This window comes from Mesoplodon densirostris, chromosome 6 (assembly GCF_025265405.1).
Source record: "Mesoplodon densirostris isolate mMesDen1 chromosome 6, mMesDen1 primary haplotype, whole genome shotgun sequence".
In the NCBI taxonomy this organism is placed as follows: Eukaryota; Metazoa; Chordata; class Mammalia; order Artiodactyla; family Ziphiidae; genus Mesoplodon; species Mesoplodon densirostris.
This window is the reverse complement of record NC_082666.1, coordinates 73,000,240-73,022,285: the sequence shown is the minus strand read 5'-3', so window position 1 is coordinate 73,022,285 and position 22,046 is coordinate 73,000,240. Positions and strand designations below refer to the sequence as shown.

The 22,046-nt window shown below is 35.2% G+C and overlaps 1 protein-coding gene across 6 annotated transcripts in view; it reads right to left on the bottom strand.

Annotated features, from left to right (window-relative positions):
- The window catches only part of RFX3 (regulatory factor X3), a 297,259-nt gene that overhangs the window by 78,764 nt on the left and 196,449 nt on the right, over positions 1-22,046 (bottom strand). For 5 of the 6 annotated variants that reach the window (XM_060100833.1, XM_060100834.1, XM_060100830.1 and 2 more), the window contains 2 exons: positions 20,011-20,269; positions 1,335-1,409 (listed from right to left, as the gene is read on the bottom strand). In XM_060100833.1, the coding sequence (XP_059956816.1) occupies positions 1,335-1,409; positions 20,011-20,269 (334 nt within the window). The remainder of the gene's footprint in view (positions 1-1,334; positions 1,410-20,010; positions 20,270-22,046) is intronic. The other variant, XM_060100835.1, reaches the window with a different exon arrangement.

Genomic DNA, 22,046 nt, shown 5'->3' with positions numbered 1-22,046 from the left:
GCATACAAACTTTCAGAAAGGGGAAAAATCATATTCCTTAAACTTTCAAAAGAAGGGCCAAGGTATGTATTGTTTTATAATTTAGAATCTATAATTTTCACCAAAATTGTAGTCATTCTCCAAGTAGGTTAACTTGTTTTTATTTGTCATGATATACTTCCTTTAGAAAAAGAAACAAACCACTTCATCTAAAAATAAATGTGTAAGAACATAAGGAAGTATTTTGTGTTATGTTGGAATATAAAATTTAAATGTTTGAAAATTCAAATATTTAAAAAGCATAGTGAAACATTTTCTATGAGCTAAATGTTTAAGGTTTATTGAAAAAACTAATGATATTTTATTTCACTTGGGTGATCCAATTTTGGACTTTTCAGTCACAAAATATGGGAGGAATTAAAAATAATAATTTTCTCTCCAAATTTAAGAATATACTGTCAGCTGGGAGGGAAAACTCTAATTCTTACTATATTGTTACTGACATTAATTTAGCAAAAGAACTGTCTAGACAGATTTAAATCATAGGTCTATTTACTTTTTCCCATATATTCAGAAATCATGATAACAAAATAATTTTTAATCAACATTTTCACTGAGTCCCCAAAATTTGAACATTTGATGAAAATGTTTATAGCTTCACAAATCATCATCATTCTTCTTACACTCACCGGTGTTGTAGTGATGCTGCATCTGATAACAGTTAAAAGCTTTAAGAAATAGTAACCATAATCCTGTTTTATCTGAATTATTAGCAGTTTATGGCTTATCTAGAATCTCACTTCTTCTTTTGGCCCAGATTCATTTTTCTTTAGGTCTTAGGACCTGAGCTCATCTAGGTAGCTGTTTCCTTCTCATTTTATATAGTCTTACTGGTAAATAAATCATTTCAAACAGTTTATCATTGGGTTTGGCATTAACAATCTTTTTTCCACTTAAAGGATATTACTGGTCATACAAATAGACACGACCATTTCTCTGTATCAGACTTGAAGATGCAGATTACAAACATTTGCTTCACGGTAAATAAATATCACACTAGAAAAATTTAAATCATCAGTTACTTTTTACCAATATTTGGTAGCTTGTTATTAACTTGGAAATATATCTGTACCAAAACAGTAAAAAAAACCTAGTGAAGTAGTATATTGGGGGCTCTATTTTTAGATATTCCACTGTGCAAAATTGCCATTAAGTGATACACAGATCATAAGGGGCTGAGAAAAGAAGGTTAAGAAGCAAAATAAATAAGTAAATAAATAAAACAAGCATTTAGAAGCAAGCAACACATGCAGAACAAGCAAGAGATTAGTTTACATGAAGAAGAGGCAACTTACATGGCTGTTGAGAAGAGAGCTTCTGTGAGTGGACAGACCGTCAGACTTTTGCAGCGTCTCAATCGCCATTTCAATCTGATAATAGATGTCATTAAAAAAAGGGCTCAAGACAAGATAGTAATAAAAGGCTCACTAGAGAATTTTTGATAGATTCTTTAAAGTTCAATTTCTTCTTCAATGGTGGCTAATGAATAGCTCTCACTAAATGTGTATTTCCTCCTTCCTCCCCCCAATCCCAGAGAATAACATAAAAATAGGCACACTAATAATAAGCTCAATCACAAAAGTAAACCTTTTTGAATATTCCATAATTATAATAAGAAGGGAGACCTGAGAAGCAGGAACCCCAGAGGATTGTGCTAGTTAAAATATTCTTGACTTTCGTAGTTCAACATGTGAGAGAGTAACTGCTCTCTTTCTAAATAGTCTCCCACCCAAAGAGTATTTAATATTTGTTCCGTTCTGTCACAAAAGAAAACTACTGCAGATTTGTGTTTTATTAATATGCATTAGTATTTTAATGCAAATGTGCAAAGACACCTTCATCAATGTTCAAAAGCTTCTAAATCTATCCATTCTTCTCTAAACCCTGTATTAAAATTTGGAAGTGGAGGGTCATTAGTATGAACACATTTAGATGTACATCATAGTTTAGGATGTGGTGGTGAGGCAGCGCTATTAGAAATGGTAGCAGAAATGGAATGTAGAAGAGAAGATAATTCAGAGCCAACAAAAAAAGGGACGATCACAGAAACAGTTTTATTCCGTGTAATCTCAGCACACCATGAGCAATCATAACACCTTAATTAAGTAGCAGGTGCCAATAATAAATAAGATGCACTCTTGATAACCTCATATTTAAAGATCACTATCTCTCAGCTCCTAGCACTATAGCACTTACTGTAAGATCAGGTTCCAAACACCCTGTATTTGATTACTGGATTCTATTAACAATACTAACTACAGTTAAATGAAAAATCACACTATATAGGAAAGAAATCATTATTTTTATTTTTGCTATCTGATCAAATCAACATCCCTATAAGCAGTTATAAAAAAATTTCATGCTTTCAAACATAGATAACATACTTTACATTGGCTATGAAAATTAATGATGCCTTGAAATTTCAACATACTGTCTCCCCCTATCAAAAAAAAAAAAAAAAAAAAAAGATGGATGGCAAAATCCATAGCAAAGCAGCCTTTTTTTTTTCCATCAAGTTTACAACTGCTTTATGGTAGAATACTTTATACACAGAATGTTCAGTCCCAATTATGTCAACATTAAATTTAATTTTCTTAGGGATTAGTAGCTTTAATTTTATGTTATTTCCCTAAGTTACTTGTTCTTCTTCCCTAGAGTTAATAAAATGTAATACAGAAAAGAACGTTAGGTAGAAATTATAGAAAAAATACTCTTAAAGTATATAATAATTCATAAGATGATATAATACAATTTATTATATGATTAATTTTTTTAATCACAAAATTAATTTAACTGGCTTCTGAAACAGTCTTTGCCAGATGGAATGTTAATGTAGTTCATCATTATACTTGAAAATAAACTGAAGAAAATGATATTGTACAAACCAAAAAAAAAATTATGGAAAGAGTAATGTAGATGTAATGAGTAAACAAACATTTTACCAAAATGTTAAACTAAAACTATAATGGACCTCAGTATTACATCTCTTAAAAGGACATCAATAAGTGCTCTTGTTTTCAGAGAGAAAACATATATCGGGACCTCCCTGGCAGTCCAGTGGTTAAGATTTTGCCTTCCAACGCAGGGGATGTGGGTTCAATACCTGGTCCGGGAGCTAAGATCCCACATGCCTCACGGCCAAAAAACCAAAACATAAAAAACAACAGAGGCAATATTGTAACAAATTCAATAAAGACTTTAAAAATGGCCCACATGAAAAAAAACTAAACAAACAAAAACAACCAAAAAAAAAAAAAAAAACCAACCAAAAAAACATATATATAAAGACAGCTGAAAAGCCTCATCCTCATGTGACTGTAAATCACTTCTAGGAAGAATTTGCTCATAATTCAAATTTGCTAAAATGCCTACATTTTCTTTAAAGTTTGAGTGTGGAAAATCTGAGGTTAGATTTCAGTCTACTTAAAAATAAAATGATCTGTATCCTGTGATTTTATAGGTTTAAGTGAAAGGTAGAAATTATCAAAAATATAATAGCTGAGAAAGAATGAGGGAGAAATCCACATCTGGCTTTGTTTGTTAACAGCAATTTTTATTTCTTTTTGACTAAAGGATTTGTGGTTGTTTTTGACAATTAAAAAATAAGTATGGTAAATAAACATTTTCCATTTCTTCCCTAAACTAATTAAGCTTTAGACTATGAGTATACCTTAGCTTTTTTCTGAAAAATCAATTCTCTGAACTAAGGTACAGTGGCCAGTTGTATCTCTTACTGAATAATCATCCTAGGACTGAATCGGCAATAGTGCACATTTCTTCTCCACGATTATCTAATGCTAGGATACATGGTGCTTGGCAGTTTAGACTGGTTCATGATGATCCTGAACTATTGCTTCATAATCAGATAAGAAGCTATGGCAACTCCCCTGAGATGAAATGGTGGGATGTTCCATTTGAGATGAGATGTTCAGCATGGAAAGACAGGCTTATAGAGCATTAAGTGCCATTACTGGAGTGGGTGAGACTTACAACTCCCTATGTGAAAGAGCAGGTAAGAAACTGATAACCATTCCAGCCACAATGAGCACATGAATTCTTAGAAAGATCAGTCTTTTCTGGAAGACTAAAAAAAGTTTGTTAACAATATACTAGGGATGAATTAAACCCCTCCACGTTCGCCAGCTATAACAGAATCCCCATGAGAATGGGGATCTACTCTGAGGGTGGTTATCAGTCAAAGACAGAAACCCTTGGTCCAGTGCTACTGCAGAAACACTTTCAGAAACTGGAGAAGAGGATTTTGCACTGTGTTTAGACACGCCACTGAAATATTAGAGGACTGGCAGGCTTCTGGGGCAGAAAAGTGATACAGATCAATGAAGTCTTCCAGCCATAGGAATTATAAGTGTGAGACCACCAGTCTCAGATGCTACCCCAACAGAATGCCTGACAAAGTCTGAAGAGTCAGAGCTCAGATAATGTGGAGAGCTTCCTACATGCATAGGCCAGGTTTCTTTCTGACCGCACATTAGCAGAAAGATGAAAGACCTCTTTGCAGTGTGTCCCATGACAAGGCACTACAGAGCATAATTCGAAAAATCAGACCTGTTTTGAGCACTTGCTGAGAGTAGTTCACACTGAAGACTATTCAGGAAAACAGACTTTCATCAGAGAGTGCAGGGACACCCATGAGTTCTGCCGTGAGTGAAGCTTAATTTGGGCGAAGAAAGAGAGGAAGGTAATGCTAGTTGCCATGAGAAAATGATGTCTAACCTTGTGTCACCAGTTAGGAACTGTAGAATTAAAGTAAATACAGGTGTGACTCAGCTCCCCCAACCAAACACTGAATTCTCAAAAGACAGAATCCCAGGGAATGGTGTAAGTGGTTTCCCTCATTTGGGTACAAGTGGTTTCCCTCCATACTAAGAATGGAGTGCTAATTAAAGACTATGACAACTATTTTTTCTTCTGAAATAGAGAGTGGCATGGTCACAAATGTGATACAAATATGACCACATGGCAACAGGAAGGCCTTAGTTCTTGTGTGGTAGATTCAAGGAAAAAAATACCTGGGCTCTGTAAGGCAGAAGAAACCCTTATTTGTTTGGAATATAGAAAGTATGCATGCCTGTTGCAGACTGCACCAGTGAAGAAACTCTTCCATGCTTTCTCAGGAATTAGGAACAGAAATCAGTAGGACCAGGGAGAAGCTGTATTTCACATCCAGGAGGAAAAAAAATAAAGCTCAGTGGAGCTCCTACAAAGATACAGCAAACCCTCTAAGAAGGACCTGAAGGGGACAGGGCATCTATTACCTGATGGGGGATAGATACACACTGTGATAAACATGTGGCCTAAAACACAGGCTGCAAACTCTTTTCCAGTCACTCAAATGCTAATGCTGCCTTGTTGGAATCCAGGGACAGGTGGAGAGCCTCTAAGCACCCAAGGTCACTTGAGGCTTGTAAGATATCCACCCAAGAAACAGTGTCTTGAAAAGGACAACAAAGAAAAGTCACACCTAAGCCCTTAGGAAAAGAGGTTGAGAGAACAGAGAAGAGGGTCAAATGATGTCTAGATGTCCAGTAAATATTCTGTTTATATTCTCCTTTCCCAATCTCAAAGAAGAGATCAATATTGTACTTTTACTAAGGCAGCAAATACTTTTTTTCATTATTTATTTATTTATTTAAACATCTTTACTGGAGTACAATTGCTTTACAATGTTGTGTTAGTTTCTGCTGCATATCAAAGTGAATCAGCTGTACATATACATATATCCCCATATCCCCTCCCTCTTGAGCCTCCCTCCCACCCTCCCTATCCCACCCCTCTAGGTGGTTGCAAAGCACCGAGCTGATCTCACTGTGCTATGCAGCAGCTTCCCACTAGTTATCTGTTTTACATTTGGTAGTGTATATACGTCAGTGCTACTCTCTCACTTTGTCCCAGCTTACCCTTCCCCCTCCCCTCCGTGTCCTCAAGTCCATTCTCTACATCCGTCTTTATTCCTGTCCTGCCCCTAGGTTCATCAGAACCATTTTATTTTTTAAGATTCCATATACATGTGTTAGCATACGGTATTTGTTTTTCTCTTTCTGACTTATTTCACTCTGTATGACAGACTCTAGGTCCATCCACCTCATTACAAATAACTCAATTTCTTTTCTTTTTGTGGCTGAGGAATATTCCATTGTATATATGTGCCACATCTTCTTTATCCATTCATCTGTCTATGGACACTTAGGTTGCTTCCATGTTCTGTATTGTAAATAGTGCTGCAATGAACACTGTGGTACATGACTCTTTTTGAATTATGGTTTTCTCAGCCCAGTAGGGGGATTGCTGGGTCGTATGGTAGTTCTATCTGTAGTTTTTTTGAGGAACCTCCATACTGTTCTCCATAATGACTGTATCAATTTACATTCCCACCAACAGTGCAAGAGGGTTCCCTTTTCTCCACACCCTCTTCAGCATTTATTGTTTGTAGATTTTTTGTTTGTTTGTTTGTTTGTTTTGCAGTACGCGGGCCTCTCACCGTTGTGGCCTCTCCTGTTGCGGAGCACAGGCTCCGGACGCGCAGGCTCAGCGGCCATGGCTCACGGGCCCAGCCGCTCCGCGGCATGTGGGATCCTCCCGGACCGGGGCACAAACCCGTGTCCCCTGCATGGGCAGGCGGACTCTCAACCACTGCGCCACCTGGGAAGCCCCTGTTTGTAGATTTTTTGATGATGGCCATTCTGACCGGTGTGAGGTGATACCTCATTGTGGTTTTGATTTGCATTTCTCTAATGATTAGTGATGTTGAGCATTCTTTCATGTGTTTGTTGGCAATCTGTATGTCTTCTTTGGAGAAATGTCTATTTAGGTCTTCCACCCATTTTTGGATTGGGTTGTTTGTTGATATTGAGCTGCATGAGCTGCTTGTATATTTTGGACATTAAGCCTTTGTCAGTTGCTTCATTTGCAAATACTTTCTCCCATTCTGAGGGTTGTCTTTTCATCTTGTTTATTGTTTCCTTAAGGCAGCAAATACTTTTAAAGAGAACAATGTAAAAAGAAAAAAAAAAGCATTTCCCCATTATTTATAATTCCCCATCCTTATTTATTATTGGTATTTATAGCTCCCCATTGCCTTTTAAGGAAGGAGAATCCTTATCACGGGATGGTCCCTTGTTTTGCAGAGTTAGTATCAGGTTTAAGTGCTCTGCTGAAGGGTTGAGAGATTTGAAGAGACAGGGATCTGGGCACACTGGCGGTGAATGCTCATTGGTAGAATGAATGGACAGACTGGGGGGGACAGGTGGTGCAGAGACGCTTTGAGGGACTGTGCTCTGGAAAGAGTGATGCTAAACCTCAGCTCTTTCCTCTACAACATCTTCAGTAAAATTGATGCCACTCACAGATACTTCAGGTACAAGTAATCAAGACTCGCTGGAGCACAGGGTTCATTTAGGGGCAGTTGATGATGTCAAAAAGGTAAACCTCAGTTTCAAATGCAGGGAAATGTGGAGCGGTTCGGAGCCTTTTTAAAATTGTTGATATTAATTTTATCATCACCATTATTTACTTCTAACAGAAAGAGTTATTTATTTTTAAGTAACTTTGGAAACAACTGTTTTAGAGCTAACCTTATTTCAAACGTCAGGATACATCAATGTTGGGGAATGTCAATCACCCTCAGTCAAAAGGAACAGGAAGACTGATCTCAAAGTGAGAGGTGCTGAGTCTTTTGCATGAGTTGCATGGGGCAAAAAAGAGGATTCCCTGTACATGTGATTTATATATACATTATGCATATCTATTCAATGGCCCAAATAGAATATGATATATGTGGACAATTAGGACTTTGTCTTAATGTAAACAGTCAGTCATTCAATTACATGCCAATAAGACAGAAGGAAAAAGAACAATTATATCATCTTATTCATTGTCTTTATAGGTCAAGGCATATTCTCTTGACTCTGAAATGGCTTTTTAATCTTTTTTAAAGACTGAAGGTCAAGATTGATATATTCAACTACCACTATAATTAAATTTGGTCTCATGGTAGAAATTATTTTCTTTCTAGAACTGTTTAAGAAAGTGATTTAAAAATAGAAGTAATACTATAATGCTTTATGATTTATAAAGCCTTTTTACATTAATTCTCATTTGATCTTCACAACTTTGTGAAATAGCAAAGGCAAGCAATATTATCTCCTTTTCACAGATCAGAAAATTGAGGCTCTCTGGGATTGGGGGACTTTCTTGAGATTACATAGGTATTAACTATGAGATTGGAATCCAAGGTTTATCATTCTGATATCAACAGTATTTCCATTTTATACAAATATAACAAGAATATAAATCACAAGGAAACATCACTGTTTTTAATGAAACTACCTTCTGAGGAGTGGCTTGTAAAATTAAAATTTGCTAAATGATTTACTGTTAACAAGATTTACTTTCCAATAGGAAAGGGTTTACATATGATTAATAAGCATTACCTGAAAATGATTTCAAAGTCGATAAGTTAGAAAGCAACAAAAACTTTTGAATGGATAGAGTTAAATTTTACTCATCATAAAAACAGTTATATAATGATTGAATTTTCTTGTTAATACAGGTTGTTCTGTTAACCTCACCAGTTAACACTTTCTTAGAGAAACAGCATTTTTGTTTCCTTGTGAAAGAATAGTAAATTCTTTAGCAAAACCCAACGAACAGAACACACTTAAGACTGGAAATTTCCTTTGGGGTAATTTTTCTCCTGAACTGTAAGACCTGACATTTTGTTTGCATTTGAGATAAGTAAGACAGAAACAATTTCTACTTGGTGCCTTGTTCAGAAAAAGTATCTGTGACTGCTGACATGAGCATGTGAACAGCGCCCTTATACCTGTTAGAAATGACCACCTCCTGGTGTGTAAGTGTGTGTTGGGTGGCGGGGGACTTCTACAGCAAGTACTTCAACCAGGAACACAAAGGAAACAAACCCTTTCACTTTACATGTAGTCTATATAATCACAACCCAGGTTTTTCTCCAAGAGTGGTCCTAGACACTTGTTAGAACTATCTGGGCACTTGTTAGCAATGCAAAACAACAACAACAACAACTAAAAACCAAAAAAAAAGAATGGACACTGCATTCTGGTGGCTCACATCTGTATTGCTAATGGTTTGATCTCTTCTTCAATTTGTCCAAAGCAGTGCTTTTCAGAAAGTAAGGTGTAACCCATTAGTAGGTTATGAAATCAATTATCCTGACCAGCACTTTTTAAAAATTAAAGAAATCAAATAGAGTAGAAAATACTCAAATGTCCTGGCACACAGTACAGGTAAGTATTGTTTCCTGGAACTTTGGTTTTAGTCCTCTGTCTATGAATGTATATATGTATATAATAGTCATGTGTGTATATATAGATGTATACTCATGAATGTATGCATATATGTATGTGTACGAGTACTAGGCCACAAAGTAAAGGTATTTCTCATTGTAGATTGTGGCCTTCAAACTTTGAATGCCCTGCACAAAGCAGTTAAATCAGTTCCCTTCTAGTAATTGGATCCCTTCTAAGGATCTACAGGTGTCTCTTGGGCCCACGTGTCCCTGCAATGCAGATAGAAACAGCGCACTGAGGCTAAAGCTGTGAATATGATACCGCTCTGTAAGTTGTATATTCAAGTGATATATAAATCAACATATGAATATATTACTCCACAGCAATATTAAAAAGAAGCTTAACTCAGATATTCAGGACAGGATTTTTTTAACTCTTAAAAAAATTAAAAATGCCCAGAAAACACACCTAGTCAGCTTTGCTTTTCATCTCCTCTTGAATAAAAGCTAAGACAAAATCTTAATCTTATACACTAAGCATTTAGAGCAAAGAAGGCTTAGGTCTTGCAAATGTTTAACTACATGAAATATTTTTTACTCACTGATAATTTTATGACATCTAGAGAAAAAAATTTTAATCATTATGCTTTCAGCCTGAAGTTTTGGCAATTTTATACCACCTAAAGCTATTTTGAAATACTGATAAGAAAAAACATATAGAGAAGATACTTGCATGAACTGAATGTGTTCTGAGAACATTTGGTTTAACTAGGTGAACTGAAACCAAGACTGCTGTATTGGGCTTCCACTGATTATTCTGTAAAGCCTACATCCCTCCACTCTCACCAGGACTTTGTGAAACTGGCATTACTGATGTGTGACAATAAAACTAATTTTGAGATATCAACTGTATAAGCACTCAGGGCTACAATTACCCTTTAGGAATCTGCTGGGTTAGGATTAAGTGATAGGATTTAAGGCCAAGTTGATATTTTCAATTTTAAGATTTCAAATCTGCCTTTTGCAGATTATTCTGAGTACTAAGAACATTTTCACTTTGTATTTAGTTCATATAAACACTAAAACAGAGGTTTACTCAAAGTATAATTCTGGATCAGCATTATCAGAGTCACCAGGTGCTTATAAGAAATGAACATCTTGGGTCCTTCTCCACACTGAATCAAAAGCCTTGGGGATGGGGTCCAGCCATGCATTTAATCAATGCTCCACACATAATGTACACTCAAGTTTGAGAACACTGCACTAAAACATAATCAAATTTATTTTCTTTGCCAGGGTCAGAATGCAATTAATACTTCAGGGAGAATAAGTAGGGAGGTAACAGGCATTCCTAAAATGGCCCTTGCTAACTCTGTTTAAAGGGTGGTTTTAAAGTTTAAGTATTATTTGGATTTTTGCTATTTTCATTCTTTTGCATTCTCTTGCTATCCAATCCTACCCAGCATTTAGACAATTTTGCAATTTATGTTAGTAACATAATCAGAAGATAAGCACAATTTTCGTGAATCTAAAATTAATCAATTGACAACATATTAACATTTGTGATTTAAAAAATAATGTGATGAGAAAGAAAATGAAACTAACCACTTAAAAGAAGTTTGGGGGCTATTTGTGGATTTCTATTTTTGCCTTGGAGGATTAGGTACCTTTCAGTGATGAAATTAGCTCCATTACTCATATTGTAAACCTTTATATTCATAGAAGCACAGTGGCTGGTCAATAGTGATTGCACAATAAATGTTTGCAAGAGTGAGTGATTAAAGAGAATAATCCAGACTCTAAGTACATGAATATACCAAACATTCACCTTCACTCCAAAATACTGAATAAGAATGGCTCTAGAAATCTTTACTAAATTTAATGCGCATTTTCATTCTCTAAACTTTCAACAGTCTAATAAAGAAGGACTTTTTCTGAAACCTAGGATCAAGGTTTAACTTGAATCATGATACCTCATAGACAATCTTTATACTGGGCACATAAAGAAATGGTTGTTTCAGTTACATGCATTTGGGTAGCATGACCAAATAGATACACTTTATAATCATTAAGAGCTTGCCGAAGATTTTTAAAAATAACAAATCACTTTTTTTGAATAGAAAATATTTTCACATGCCTCCCACCCTTTTTACCTTCATTCCTTCTTCTAGAGATATCTTTGTACTTACATAAGCATACAGAAATGTATATTTCTATTTAAATGCACACGTGCACCATGCGCACGCATGTGCACGCACACACACACACATTACTCCTTGCTTTTTCATTTAACAATATATTTGGAGATCTTTCCACATCTATCTATCTATCTACACATATGTAAACACATACACACACTGCCTCACTCTTTTTAATGGCCGTATAAAATTCCACTGAATGGACAAATGCACTAAAATGTATTTAACTATTTCTCTGCTGATAGACAATTAGGCTTCTTCCAATCTTTTTCTAATACAAATAACTCTACAATGAATATAGTTGTTTATGCAGCATTTCACATATGTAAGAGTATCATCAGTGGATTAAATTCCTAGAAGTACTCTCTGAGTCAGTGGTTATGTGTATTTTCAATCTTAATAAAAATTTCCTTATTGCTCTCCAATCCTGTACCAATTTAGATTACTATGAACAATGAGACTGCCTGTTTCTTTACACCTTTGCCAAGGTTTACTAACTTTTTAACTTTGCCTGTGTGAGAGATGAAAAATGGTATCTCTTTGTAGTTTATTTTTCATTTCCTTTTCAGTGAACTGCTTCTTCAAATGCCTTCCTTATTTTGGTCTCTTTTTTTTCTGAAGGATTTCTATGAGTGGTCTATATATTAAACAAATTCATGCTTTGAATATAACATTTCAAAACTTTATGCGAGGTTGTTGTTTCACTGTTGCCTTTTGTTGCTGTGGTTTCTGTCATATGGGATATTTTTACTTTTATGTAGTTGATCACATCAATGTATTTTTTGTAGGATCTGAATTTTACATCATGTTTCCCCACTATAACAGAATAATAATAAAAACATTTTCCATCCAAGTGAAATTAATTTTTATATAAGGAGTAATATATGGAACCAATCTAATTTTCTTTTAAAAATAGTTATCCAGTTGTCCCAAGCATCATTTATCAATAATTCATCATTTCTCAATTGACAGGCAATGCCACATTTGTCATATGTTGCATTCTTATATGCATTTGGCCTATTTATGGTCTTTCGTCTATTACTGGCCTATACTGGTCTATTCATGTGCCTAGACAATTCTGTTTTAATTATTAATTTTATATATGTTTGAACAACTGGTAGGGCTGTTTGTGTCCCACACCACACATCATTATTTTTCTTTTTATACAACTTTCTTCACTATTCTTGCATGTTTATTTATGTAAACAGCCTTTCTTATAAAAGAAAAAAAAATCTACTGGTATCTTGATTAGGATCATATCAAAATTTTTAAGTTAATTTAGGGAGATTCAAAATGTTTGATACTGAAACTTCTCTTTCAATTATTCAAGCTTCCTTTTTTGTCCCTTAGGAACTTTAAAAAGTTTTATTCAGCAGCTGGATCTTGCACATGTATTGTTAGTTTACTGCCTGGTATATTTTGAGTTTATTATAAATGAGATCTTTGCCTATATTATTTTCTAGCTACTGTCATTTGTATTTAGAAAAGCTATTGATTTCTTTGTATATTAATTTTGTACTAAGTCACTTTATTAAATTCTCTTATTATTTGTTATAGTTTTTCATTTGATTCTCTATGATTTTTATCAGGTACACAATCATATCATCTGCGAATTCTGACCTCTTTACCTCCTTCCTAATTTTATATTTCCTTCTCTTGTCTAACTGCACCTTTCCTATAATTGTGAAAGCACAATTAAAAATCACATCTTCCTTTCTCAAAAGGCAGATGGGAAAAGTTACTAAAACTTATAGGGGTAAATTTAAAATAAATGAGTTAAATTATTTTAACATTCTACAGATAGATTACAAAATCCCTAGCTCATGAAATTTTGGGGCACCAACAGTTATAATTTTTGAAAACCTAGATTTTAAGAGAAACCAAATAATTCCATAGCCAATAAATACAACTGTAGTTATGCATACTGAGAAAGTGGTAACCAAATCACATGCTTTTGGAGGATGAACTCATAAACATGGGAACATAGAGAAACTCCCTTTCATTTGAGAAATGATAATTGGTCATAGGCATCGTTTTGAATTTTCTCTCATTAAAATAAAAGACATGGGCCAGTGGAACAGGCAGTATTAAATTTTATGGGTCTAATACTGACTCATATGTAACTCACAGATGACAGTATATTTTAATTTGCCACCAATACATTAAATATTTTATCTGGATCACCTAGCCTCCATAAATGAAACATTAGTGATTTTTTTCCTTCAAAATCTACAGTAGTTTCAAACTAGTAAGTTAACTTGCAATTTGATTTATAAATATAAGGATCAAGTTAAAGTTATACAACAGGTCAACTGGAACATAGTTTACTTCCATATTTATAAGTAGAATTTACAAACATCATTAAACCTTCCTAATCTAGATTTTGGATGAAATAGAATCTAGCCATTTCTGGCATGTTGCAACACACCTGTGATTCTGAAATGCTGTTTCAGTATGAAACAGCTAAAAATTAAAATAACTCATTGTATTTTGCTTTAGAAGGGAATCCATCAGCTATGCTCAGGAGGAGCTGAAGGCCCCTGTCATTCTGTTTGTCTTAACCTTCTAGTTTATCAAGATTTCTAGGAGTAGAATGTCTTACAGCCTTAGCCATAAAATTACTGCCTCTAGATCTTATCAGCTTCAAGGCTGCAGCAGTGTGAAACTGACTGACAGCTGAATGGAATAAAGATGAAGCAATGGAGACTACGAGTCATTCAAAGTGCCATTTTATTAAGTGCTTTGAAAATGAGGTCCCAGAACCTTCAGTCAATTTAGGATTTAGTGCAGAAAGCAGAAGATTCGTGGTACTCTCTCTGAGGAGTCTTATCTGAGAGCTCAGGTTGGCCTAGGGAAAATGGGACACAGGAAAACAGAAAATACTAAGATCATAATAGACATACATACTTTGGCCAAAATAAGCGGAGAAAGTAGTTTTGCTTGACTTTCATTTTTAAATCATTCAGGCTAACTGTAAAACTAAGAAAATTATTTAAAATAGAAGTTTATTATTTCTGTAATATGTAACATATAAAATAACTGTGATTTATGCATTTCTAACAAAAAATTTTTTCCATGCATATCTTTATATATGACAATTAAAGAGAAATTTTTGTCTTATGTGACTATGTTGCTTTTCTATCTCTATATAGCCATAACAAGTAATCCAACATTATTTTAACATTTTTTACCCTTTGGTAAGAAGAATGGGCAGTTCAGCTCCTTCTAATATAGCCATTTCCCCATAAATATAAAGAAGCCCTTCAAGTATTGATATAAAAAAATTTCTGACACACACCGTTAGGTGGAAAAAAAAGCAAGATTCAGTATTTTTGTTACTATTCGTAAAAAAACAAAAAAAAAGCTAATGGAAGGGAAAGAGAGACATTCTGCTTGTACATTCAGAGAATATCTCCAGAGTGATACTCAAAGAACTTGATAACTTTGATTGCCTCTAAGGAGAAGAACTGAGGAACAGGAGTGAGAGGGACACTGCATTATGCACTTTCTTTTATCTTTTGAATTGTGCAACTTAAGAATGTATAACTAATTCATATAAATAAATTCATAAAAACTTTACATGCAAACCCAAGGATAAAGAAATAATAGCATCTACAATTCTTGAATGAATTCTTAACTTTCTATAAATTATATAAGATAGGCCAAACTTTTACTTATATAGCAGTAGATGGACATTGAAATTTTCCTCCAAACAACTGAAAAAATTACAGTATTTTTCATTAATCAAAAAAGGTAGAGGGGGGCCTCCCTGGTGGCGCAAGTGGTTGAGAGTCCGCCTGCCTATGCAGGGGATACGGGTTCGTGCCCCGGTCTGGGAGGATCCCATATGCCGCGGAGCGGCTGGGCCCGTGAGCCATGGCCGCTGAGCCTGCGCGTCCGGAGCCTGCGCGTCCGGAGCCTGTGCTCCGCGACGGGGGAGGCCACAACAGTGAGAGGCCCGCATACTGCAAAAAAAAAAAAAAAGGTAGAGGGGCCTCCCTGGTGGCGCAAGTGGTTGAGAGTCCGCCTGCCGATGCAGGGGATACGGGTTCGTGCCCCGGTCTGGGAGGATCCCATGTGCCGCGGAGCGGCTGGGCCCGTGAGCCGTGGCCGCTGAGCCTGCGCGTCCGGAGCCTGCGCGTCTGGAGCCTGTGCTCCGCAACGGGGGAGGCCACAACAGTGAGAGGCCCGCATACCGCAGAAAAAAAAAAAAAAAAAGGTAGAGATATGAACAATATAAGCTTCAACACATTTTCCTTGTGCCCTTTGGTGGGATCTAATTTTAGCAAGAGCCATTTAACATATATAATTACTAAATGTATATACAGAAAAGTAGAAAATTAGCTTTCATATCACAGTCTCAAAAATGATTAATGTAATCTAATTTAGTTAGTTTTCTTATCAAGGAGAAAAACAACTCCATAAATAACCATCTCATTAGAAGAATTCAAATGTTATTTTATGGAGGAATGAATAAATTAAGCTTATAGCAAATTGCTTATTATTATATAGTCTGGTATAAGATAAACTATGTTGTGATAAATACAAAAATATCACTAACTACAATCACAAATTTTTGATTCTTAAATGCAAAATGTGTTCCAGTTCCAAAATTCTAAAATTCTAAAAAAAATATGGTTATATAAAAAATAATGAAGAAAAATAAATTAGAGTTTAAAATGAATAAAGACACATAAGGAAACACTATGGAGATGTATTTAGAAGGAAGATCAAGGCATAATGAGTTCAGATATGACTGTAGTCAACTCTTCTACCTTAATGTCCATGTTCTCCTGAAATGTTAACAATAAATAGATCCCTAGCATTAATTTAATGAAATGTAAAACGTTTATTTACTCAAGTAGTAACTTAGCTGAAGTCATACCCAGTGATGTTCCAATAAAAAATGTTACATAATCTTTTTGAAAATTCTTATTTAATACTATCAGCAGGAAATGTCTTTTAAATGTGTATAAGTTTATACTTATATTTAAATAAGTAAAAATATATATACATACATACATATTTAATAATTTATACACATGGACTCCATTGACCCAATAAAAGAGCACAGTAAAAGGAGAAAAAGTATTTTGACCAAATCTGAATATTGGTAGTTTGTACCATAATATATTCATCAAATAAAATTTAGTATGTTACCATAATAATCTTTTGAAAAATTCTGAAATTTCTATGTACCTTGAAAACTGAAACATTTTACAATGCATAGCAAAAATGAAATACTGGGGCCTCCCTGGTGGCGCAGTGGTTGAGAGTCCGCCTGCCGATGCAGGGGATACGGGTTCGTGCCCCGGTCTGGGAGGATCCCATATGCCGCGGAGCGGCTGGGCCCGTGAGCCATGGCCGCTGGGCCTGCGCGTCCGGAGCCTGTGCTCCGCAACGGGAGAGGCCACAACAGTGAGAGGCCCGCATACCGCAAAAAGAAAAAAAAAAAAAAAAAGAAATACTAAAACATGTTTATGTAAAATATTTTTTCACTTAAGGTTATAAAACTAAAGTAAATCATATGCTCAAATAAAAATTCTCCATTAATGTAAAGATCCTTCTATTATAAGAAAGATGGTTTTATATTGACTATTAGACTAGGTAACAAAATATTTCAAGCGCTGATCATTTATTTTTCTTAGTAGTGGCTTCAATTTCAAATCATCTCTTTTTACTGATTTATCCTGAGAAGTTGGTTTGCACATTGGAGTAAACCTCTTTGTGGCAGAAAGTTATTCCTAATAAATTTAAGTGAAAGTATTTCTATATAGACAGAGGTCAAATGTAAGAGAGAGCAAAGGCAATTATTCTGGGAACCAGAGCAGGAAACCTTGTTAACCAGGAACCACGTAAAGGTATTAGGTTTGTGCTGTTCCCAAGCCCTCAAATTTAACTAGTTTCACATCAACTGAATTAACTGACTATACATTCCACTTATTACAGGCTCTTAAGGAACAGCCCAATTGACTACTACTGTCAGGAATTCTGGCAATAGTAGAGGCTACTCCTACCCAGTTAGCTGCATCAGTCATGATATGGGTGATAGGTTGAACACTAAAGAACAGTCAGAAAAACTGAATTTATATGGCACAGTCTGGCTCAACGTTTGGAAAGAAATGGCTTGCATCTCGGCTAACAGGTTCTTAGAGACTGTGCTCATAGACATTCTTTGTATGGTTCTACAGTGAATGCAAAAGGTACATGAAAATAAGCAAATCTCCTTTAATGACATGGCACCTACCAAAAAATCTAGAGTTTCAGGAGCCTAAACAACTATAATACATAGCACAAATTTTCTAGCATTTGGCAAGAGGAGGATGGGAGGAAATCTTAAATAGGTGTCATAGCACTTAAACTTTGTTAACTTTACTATAGGAACAGATGTGAAACTGTGTACAGAATCACCACCTCACTGTGAATGAAGCAGATTAAGATCTTTAGCACGACTGAGGGGGGATCTAAATCAAATATGAACTGTGGTAATAAATGTAAGGTAATAATTACTAGCAGATGTATATTTAGATAATATGTATCTATCATATATCACTATCATGTGCTTTGATGAGGACACCTTATGATTTTTCCATGCAAAAGTTCTCTCTTTATTTAACTTTTAAACTCCTTTTGCTAAAAAGGAAATTTTCTTGTAAAAATGAAAACAAAAAACCATCCTTAACAGAACCTTAAATATTAATGCCTTTTTAAAAGTGTGAATATGTGCAACTGACACTAGGAATTGATTTTTTAAAAATAGTTTTCCCACTATTCTCAGCTGTTATAAGTCAGTTATTTTGTGTTAATTTACCAATTAATATAATAAAAATTGCACCAAATTTGTGTAACGGATAACTTAAGGAGTCATGTCATTTTTCACACTCTATACAGAAAAACAAACAAAAAAATCAAGCTATAAAATTCATCCTGCTAATGTTTGTACCTATATATACATGACCTGGAATAATCAATTTAGTTAACTCAGTGATAGCACTAGGAAATTTAGTAAACCCATATCTAGCTCATGAGGATGTTTAACAGATAGCTAAAATTCAATGTGAAGGCAAGTATCAGTGCCTGGGGAAGGTGAAGCAGGAGAGAGGTGGAGATGGAGCACTGGTAAGCCAGCATGAGAGAGGGTAGATGAAACGAAAGTGGGAAAGGACTCTTCCTCCCCATTTTTTCCAGTTTTCCTAAGGCCTTGGTAAGTGGCAAGTACTTCCCTTTCCACTGAAAATCACTTTCTGGATGGCCTGTATCAGGAGCATTATACAGTACTGGTACCTAATCTACCTCTTTTCCTTTTATGGTAAAGATACAGTTATTTTACATATAGAATATTTTACAATTTGTTGGTAAATATTATGATTTTAAAGCTGAGAGGATATTAGGAAGTCATTTAGTCTAACTAACCCCTTATTTTATTGACAGGGGAACTGAGGTCCAGAGAAGCTATGATTTAGTTTCTAATCTACATAAATATACTGCTGTGACTAAAAGGTTTAGAAATGCTGTATTTAGTGTTATCAAAAGCAAGAGAGAAATGGGCATTAGAAATGCTTCAAAAATACAAAGAAAAAATGACAAAAAAAGAACTCTCCAGTTAGAATGGTTAGTTACCTGTTCTGATGTTACCAGAAAATAGTGAATTAAAAATAAAGCGCTTGAAAAAATGGATTAGGGAAAAGATACTAAATGATGAAAGTATGAACACACGTAATCATTACAAACAAAAAAAAGTATATACAAAATGCTTACCAAGTACCTATCATATCATGAAGAAAATCCACAAAATGAAAAATGTAAAGCCTCTCATATAATTATTTTCTACCCAATTTGTTTCTATTTCATTATAAGAACAAACTATATGGTAGGATTATGGAAAAGGGGTACATGCACTTAATTCAAATCCCCAGGCCCCTTTTATATGAAACATCTAGAAAATCAATTCCATTTCTACTTTAGCTAGGTGGTTCTAAATGATTATTCTCCCTATGCTTAGTTGAGGTAAAAATGGAAAGGCCAGGTTACAGAGTTTGAGGATATCAATTTCTGCATAGGTTCTTATTACTATTTCTATTACAGCATTTTAGCACATTAAGATATCTTGCCTCAAAATAAATATATTTATTAAATATTAAAAACTTGAAAACTCAAATATGTAGTTATGTTCCTAAGATATTATTTGCTCATACCTATGATCAGAGCCAATATAAATGTTTTTCATTGGAATCACCTGGATCAGTGCTTCCCAAAGTGTCCCTCTGGTAGAATGCAAAATGACTTTACATATGGCATATGGGTAAACATTTTTAATTTTACTATTTAAGTATGGATTTTAACATACATTAGAAAAAATTACATATTAAAACTGCACAACACCTTGTTGCCCCAGCCCAGTGTTTTGGATTTTTTTCTCTCTAAAGAGAAAAATGTACAATAGAGGCTATCAAGAACCTAAATTAAACAAATAAAAACTCAAATACTTACTGTCGCTGGGGAAGCCCGAGTGGTATGTGTCACTGAGTGACCAGAATTCTCCATTGAATTGCCAATCAGATAGGTTCCTCCAGAGCTGCTGATGAGTTGTCCTCCCGTGACGCCCATCTGAATCCCACCAGTGCCCACCATACTGTGGGATGAGACCACGGTAGTCACCTGTGCAGAACTCCCTTGAGTATCAAAGTAATTCCCTCCAGTGTTTTGGCTGTACATCTGCGTTTCTGTGTAAGGATAAGTTGTTGTTCGGCTTTAGAAGAAGAAGAAAAAAGAAAGAAATTTATTTATATCATCTTATTTATTTTTTCTAGTGTGAATATATGTTTAAAATATATCAGCTTAGCCTTTGGAACATGGTGAGTTTTTGTATTTTATATGAAACTTCATTCCCAGAAATAGTTGGGTTTACTTTCCAAACTAAAGGTACATTTCTTTATAAGTACCTTAACACTTTTCTGTACTTTAGAGCTTTTGCTTCTACTGGTGCCTACCTCCAGCATATAAATAAGCTCAGGTCTCTTCCCTCCAAGAAATTCTGTTGCGTGACTTCTTAAATTTCTTACAAAACTTCCTGCAAATCCCAGTTTTAGGAAAGCTGGGATCCAGAATGACTGGGGGCTGCAAGTCAGCTCCCCACGCTACTTCACACTCCTGGGTGACTTGCAGTAAATCACCATGACTAAGGTAGCTAGCATGGATCTTTTCCTCGCCACCATAAGGATTTTGAGCAAACATATCACTTACCATGGGCCCTAAATCCCAAACTCTTTCTTTTTCTTTACACTCAAGTTTCTCCTTGATGTGATGACTATGCCACCTCATATCCTCACTTTCCGCTTCCCAACAACTGCAGTCAAGCTTCTGCCCTTAGCCTTTCACTGAAAGTGCTTTTAATAAGGTCACTTGTGACCACATCTAAATACCAAGCTAAAAGGCTGCTGTCAGTCCTCATCTTTCTTGACCTATCTGCAGTATAATATTGTTGACCACGCCATGCTGCCCTTTCCCTCCTCGTTCTGTTCTGATTAAGCAGCTTGTTCGACTGATTTATTTTTAATATTCAATTGACTATAACTTACATTTTAACATAACTTTTATTTTTACTTGCAAGTAGTATAAGCCCACAAGAAGTTACAAAAATAGTAAAGAGGTATAAAATACTTTATTTAAAAACTTCAATATCAAATTAAAATTCCCAGTTTTTTGGTCATTCTCTTCAACACCACATTCCAGAGCTAGGCAGTACTGACAATTTGGTGTAGATATTTGCAGACATTTTCTATGTGCAAGGTCTTTCTGTTTTAACCTCTCTTGTTCATTAGTTTCTATGACATTTTTTTTTTACCTTTTACTTTTTTTAACCACTATGTTTCGAGAGCTTTTGGAGGCTCCATTTTTCTGGCACATTAAATACTGGTAATTTCTGAGGTCTCCATTTTCAGCTCTTATTTTTTTCTCACGTTTATTCAGACCATATACCTTTATCATATACTACATGACCATATACATGCTCGTAAGTTGATAGCTCCACTTTCTAGTTATACTTTAAGAGTTTTAAATCTACGTTTCTAACAGCCACCTGGTTATCTCTGTTAGGGAACCCCATAATATATGGGAAGTCTCAAATGTAAAATTGAACATATTCCTAAAAAGGAATTCTTTCTCTCTCTTGCTCTTTTTCCTATATTCCCCCTCTCAGCAGAGGGCAGCACCACAACCCTCAGCTTTGGAAATTACTGCTGACTTTCCGTGCTCAGATTGACATCAGTCACTAAATTCTACTAATTTTACCTTCTAAATAATTCTCCAATTCTCCTATCCATTCTTGTACTCACTTGCCTTAACTCATAATGTTCTCCATTATAACTGCCTTCTAATTAGTTTTCCTTCCTCTATTCGGGCTCTCTTCCAATCTATCTTCACTTTGCTGCCAGGGCAATTTTTCTAAAGTGCAAATATGAAAATAAAGCTTTTCTTAAAAACCTTTCCATGATTCTCTCTTGCCTTCGGAAGTAATTCACAACCCT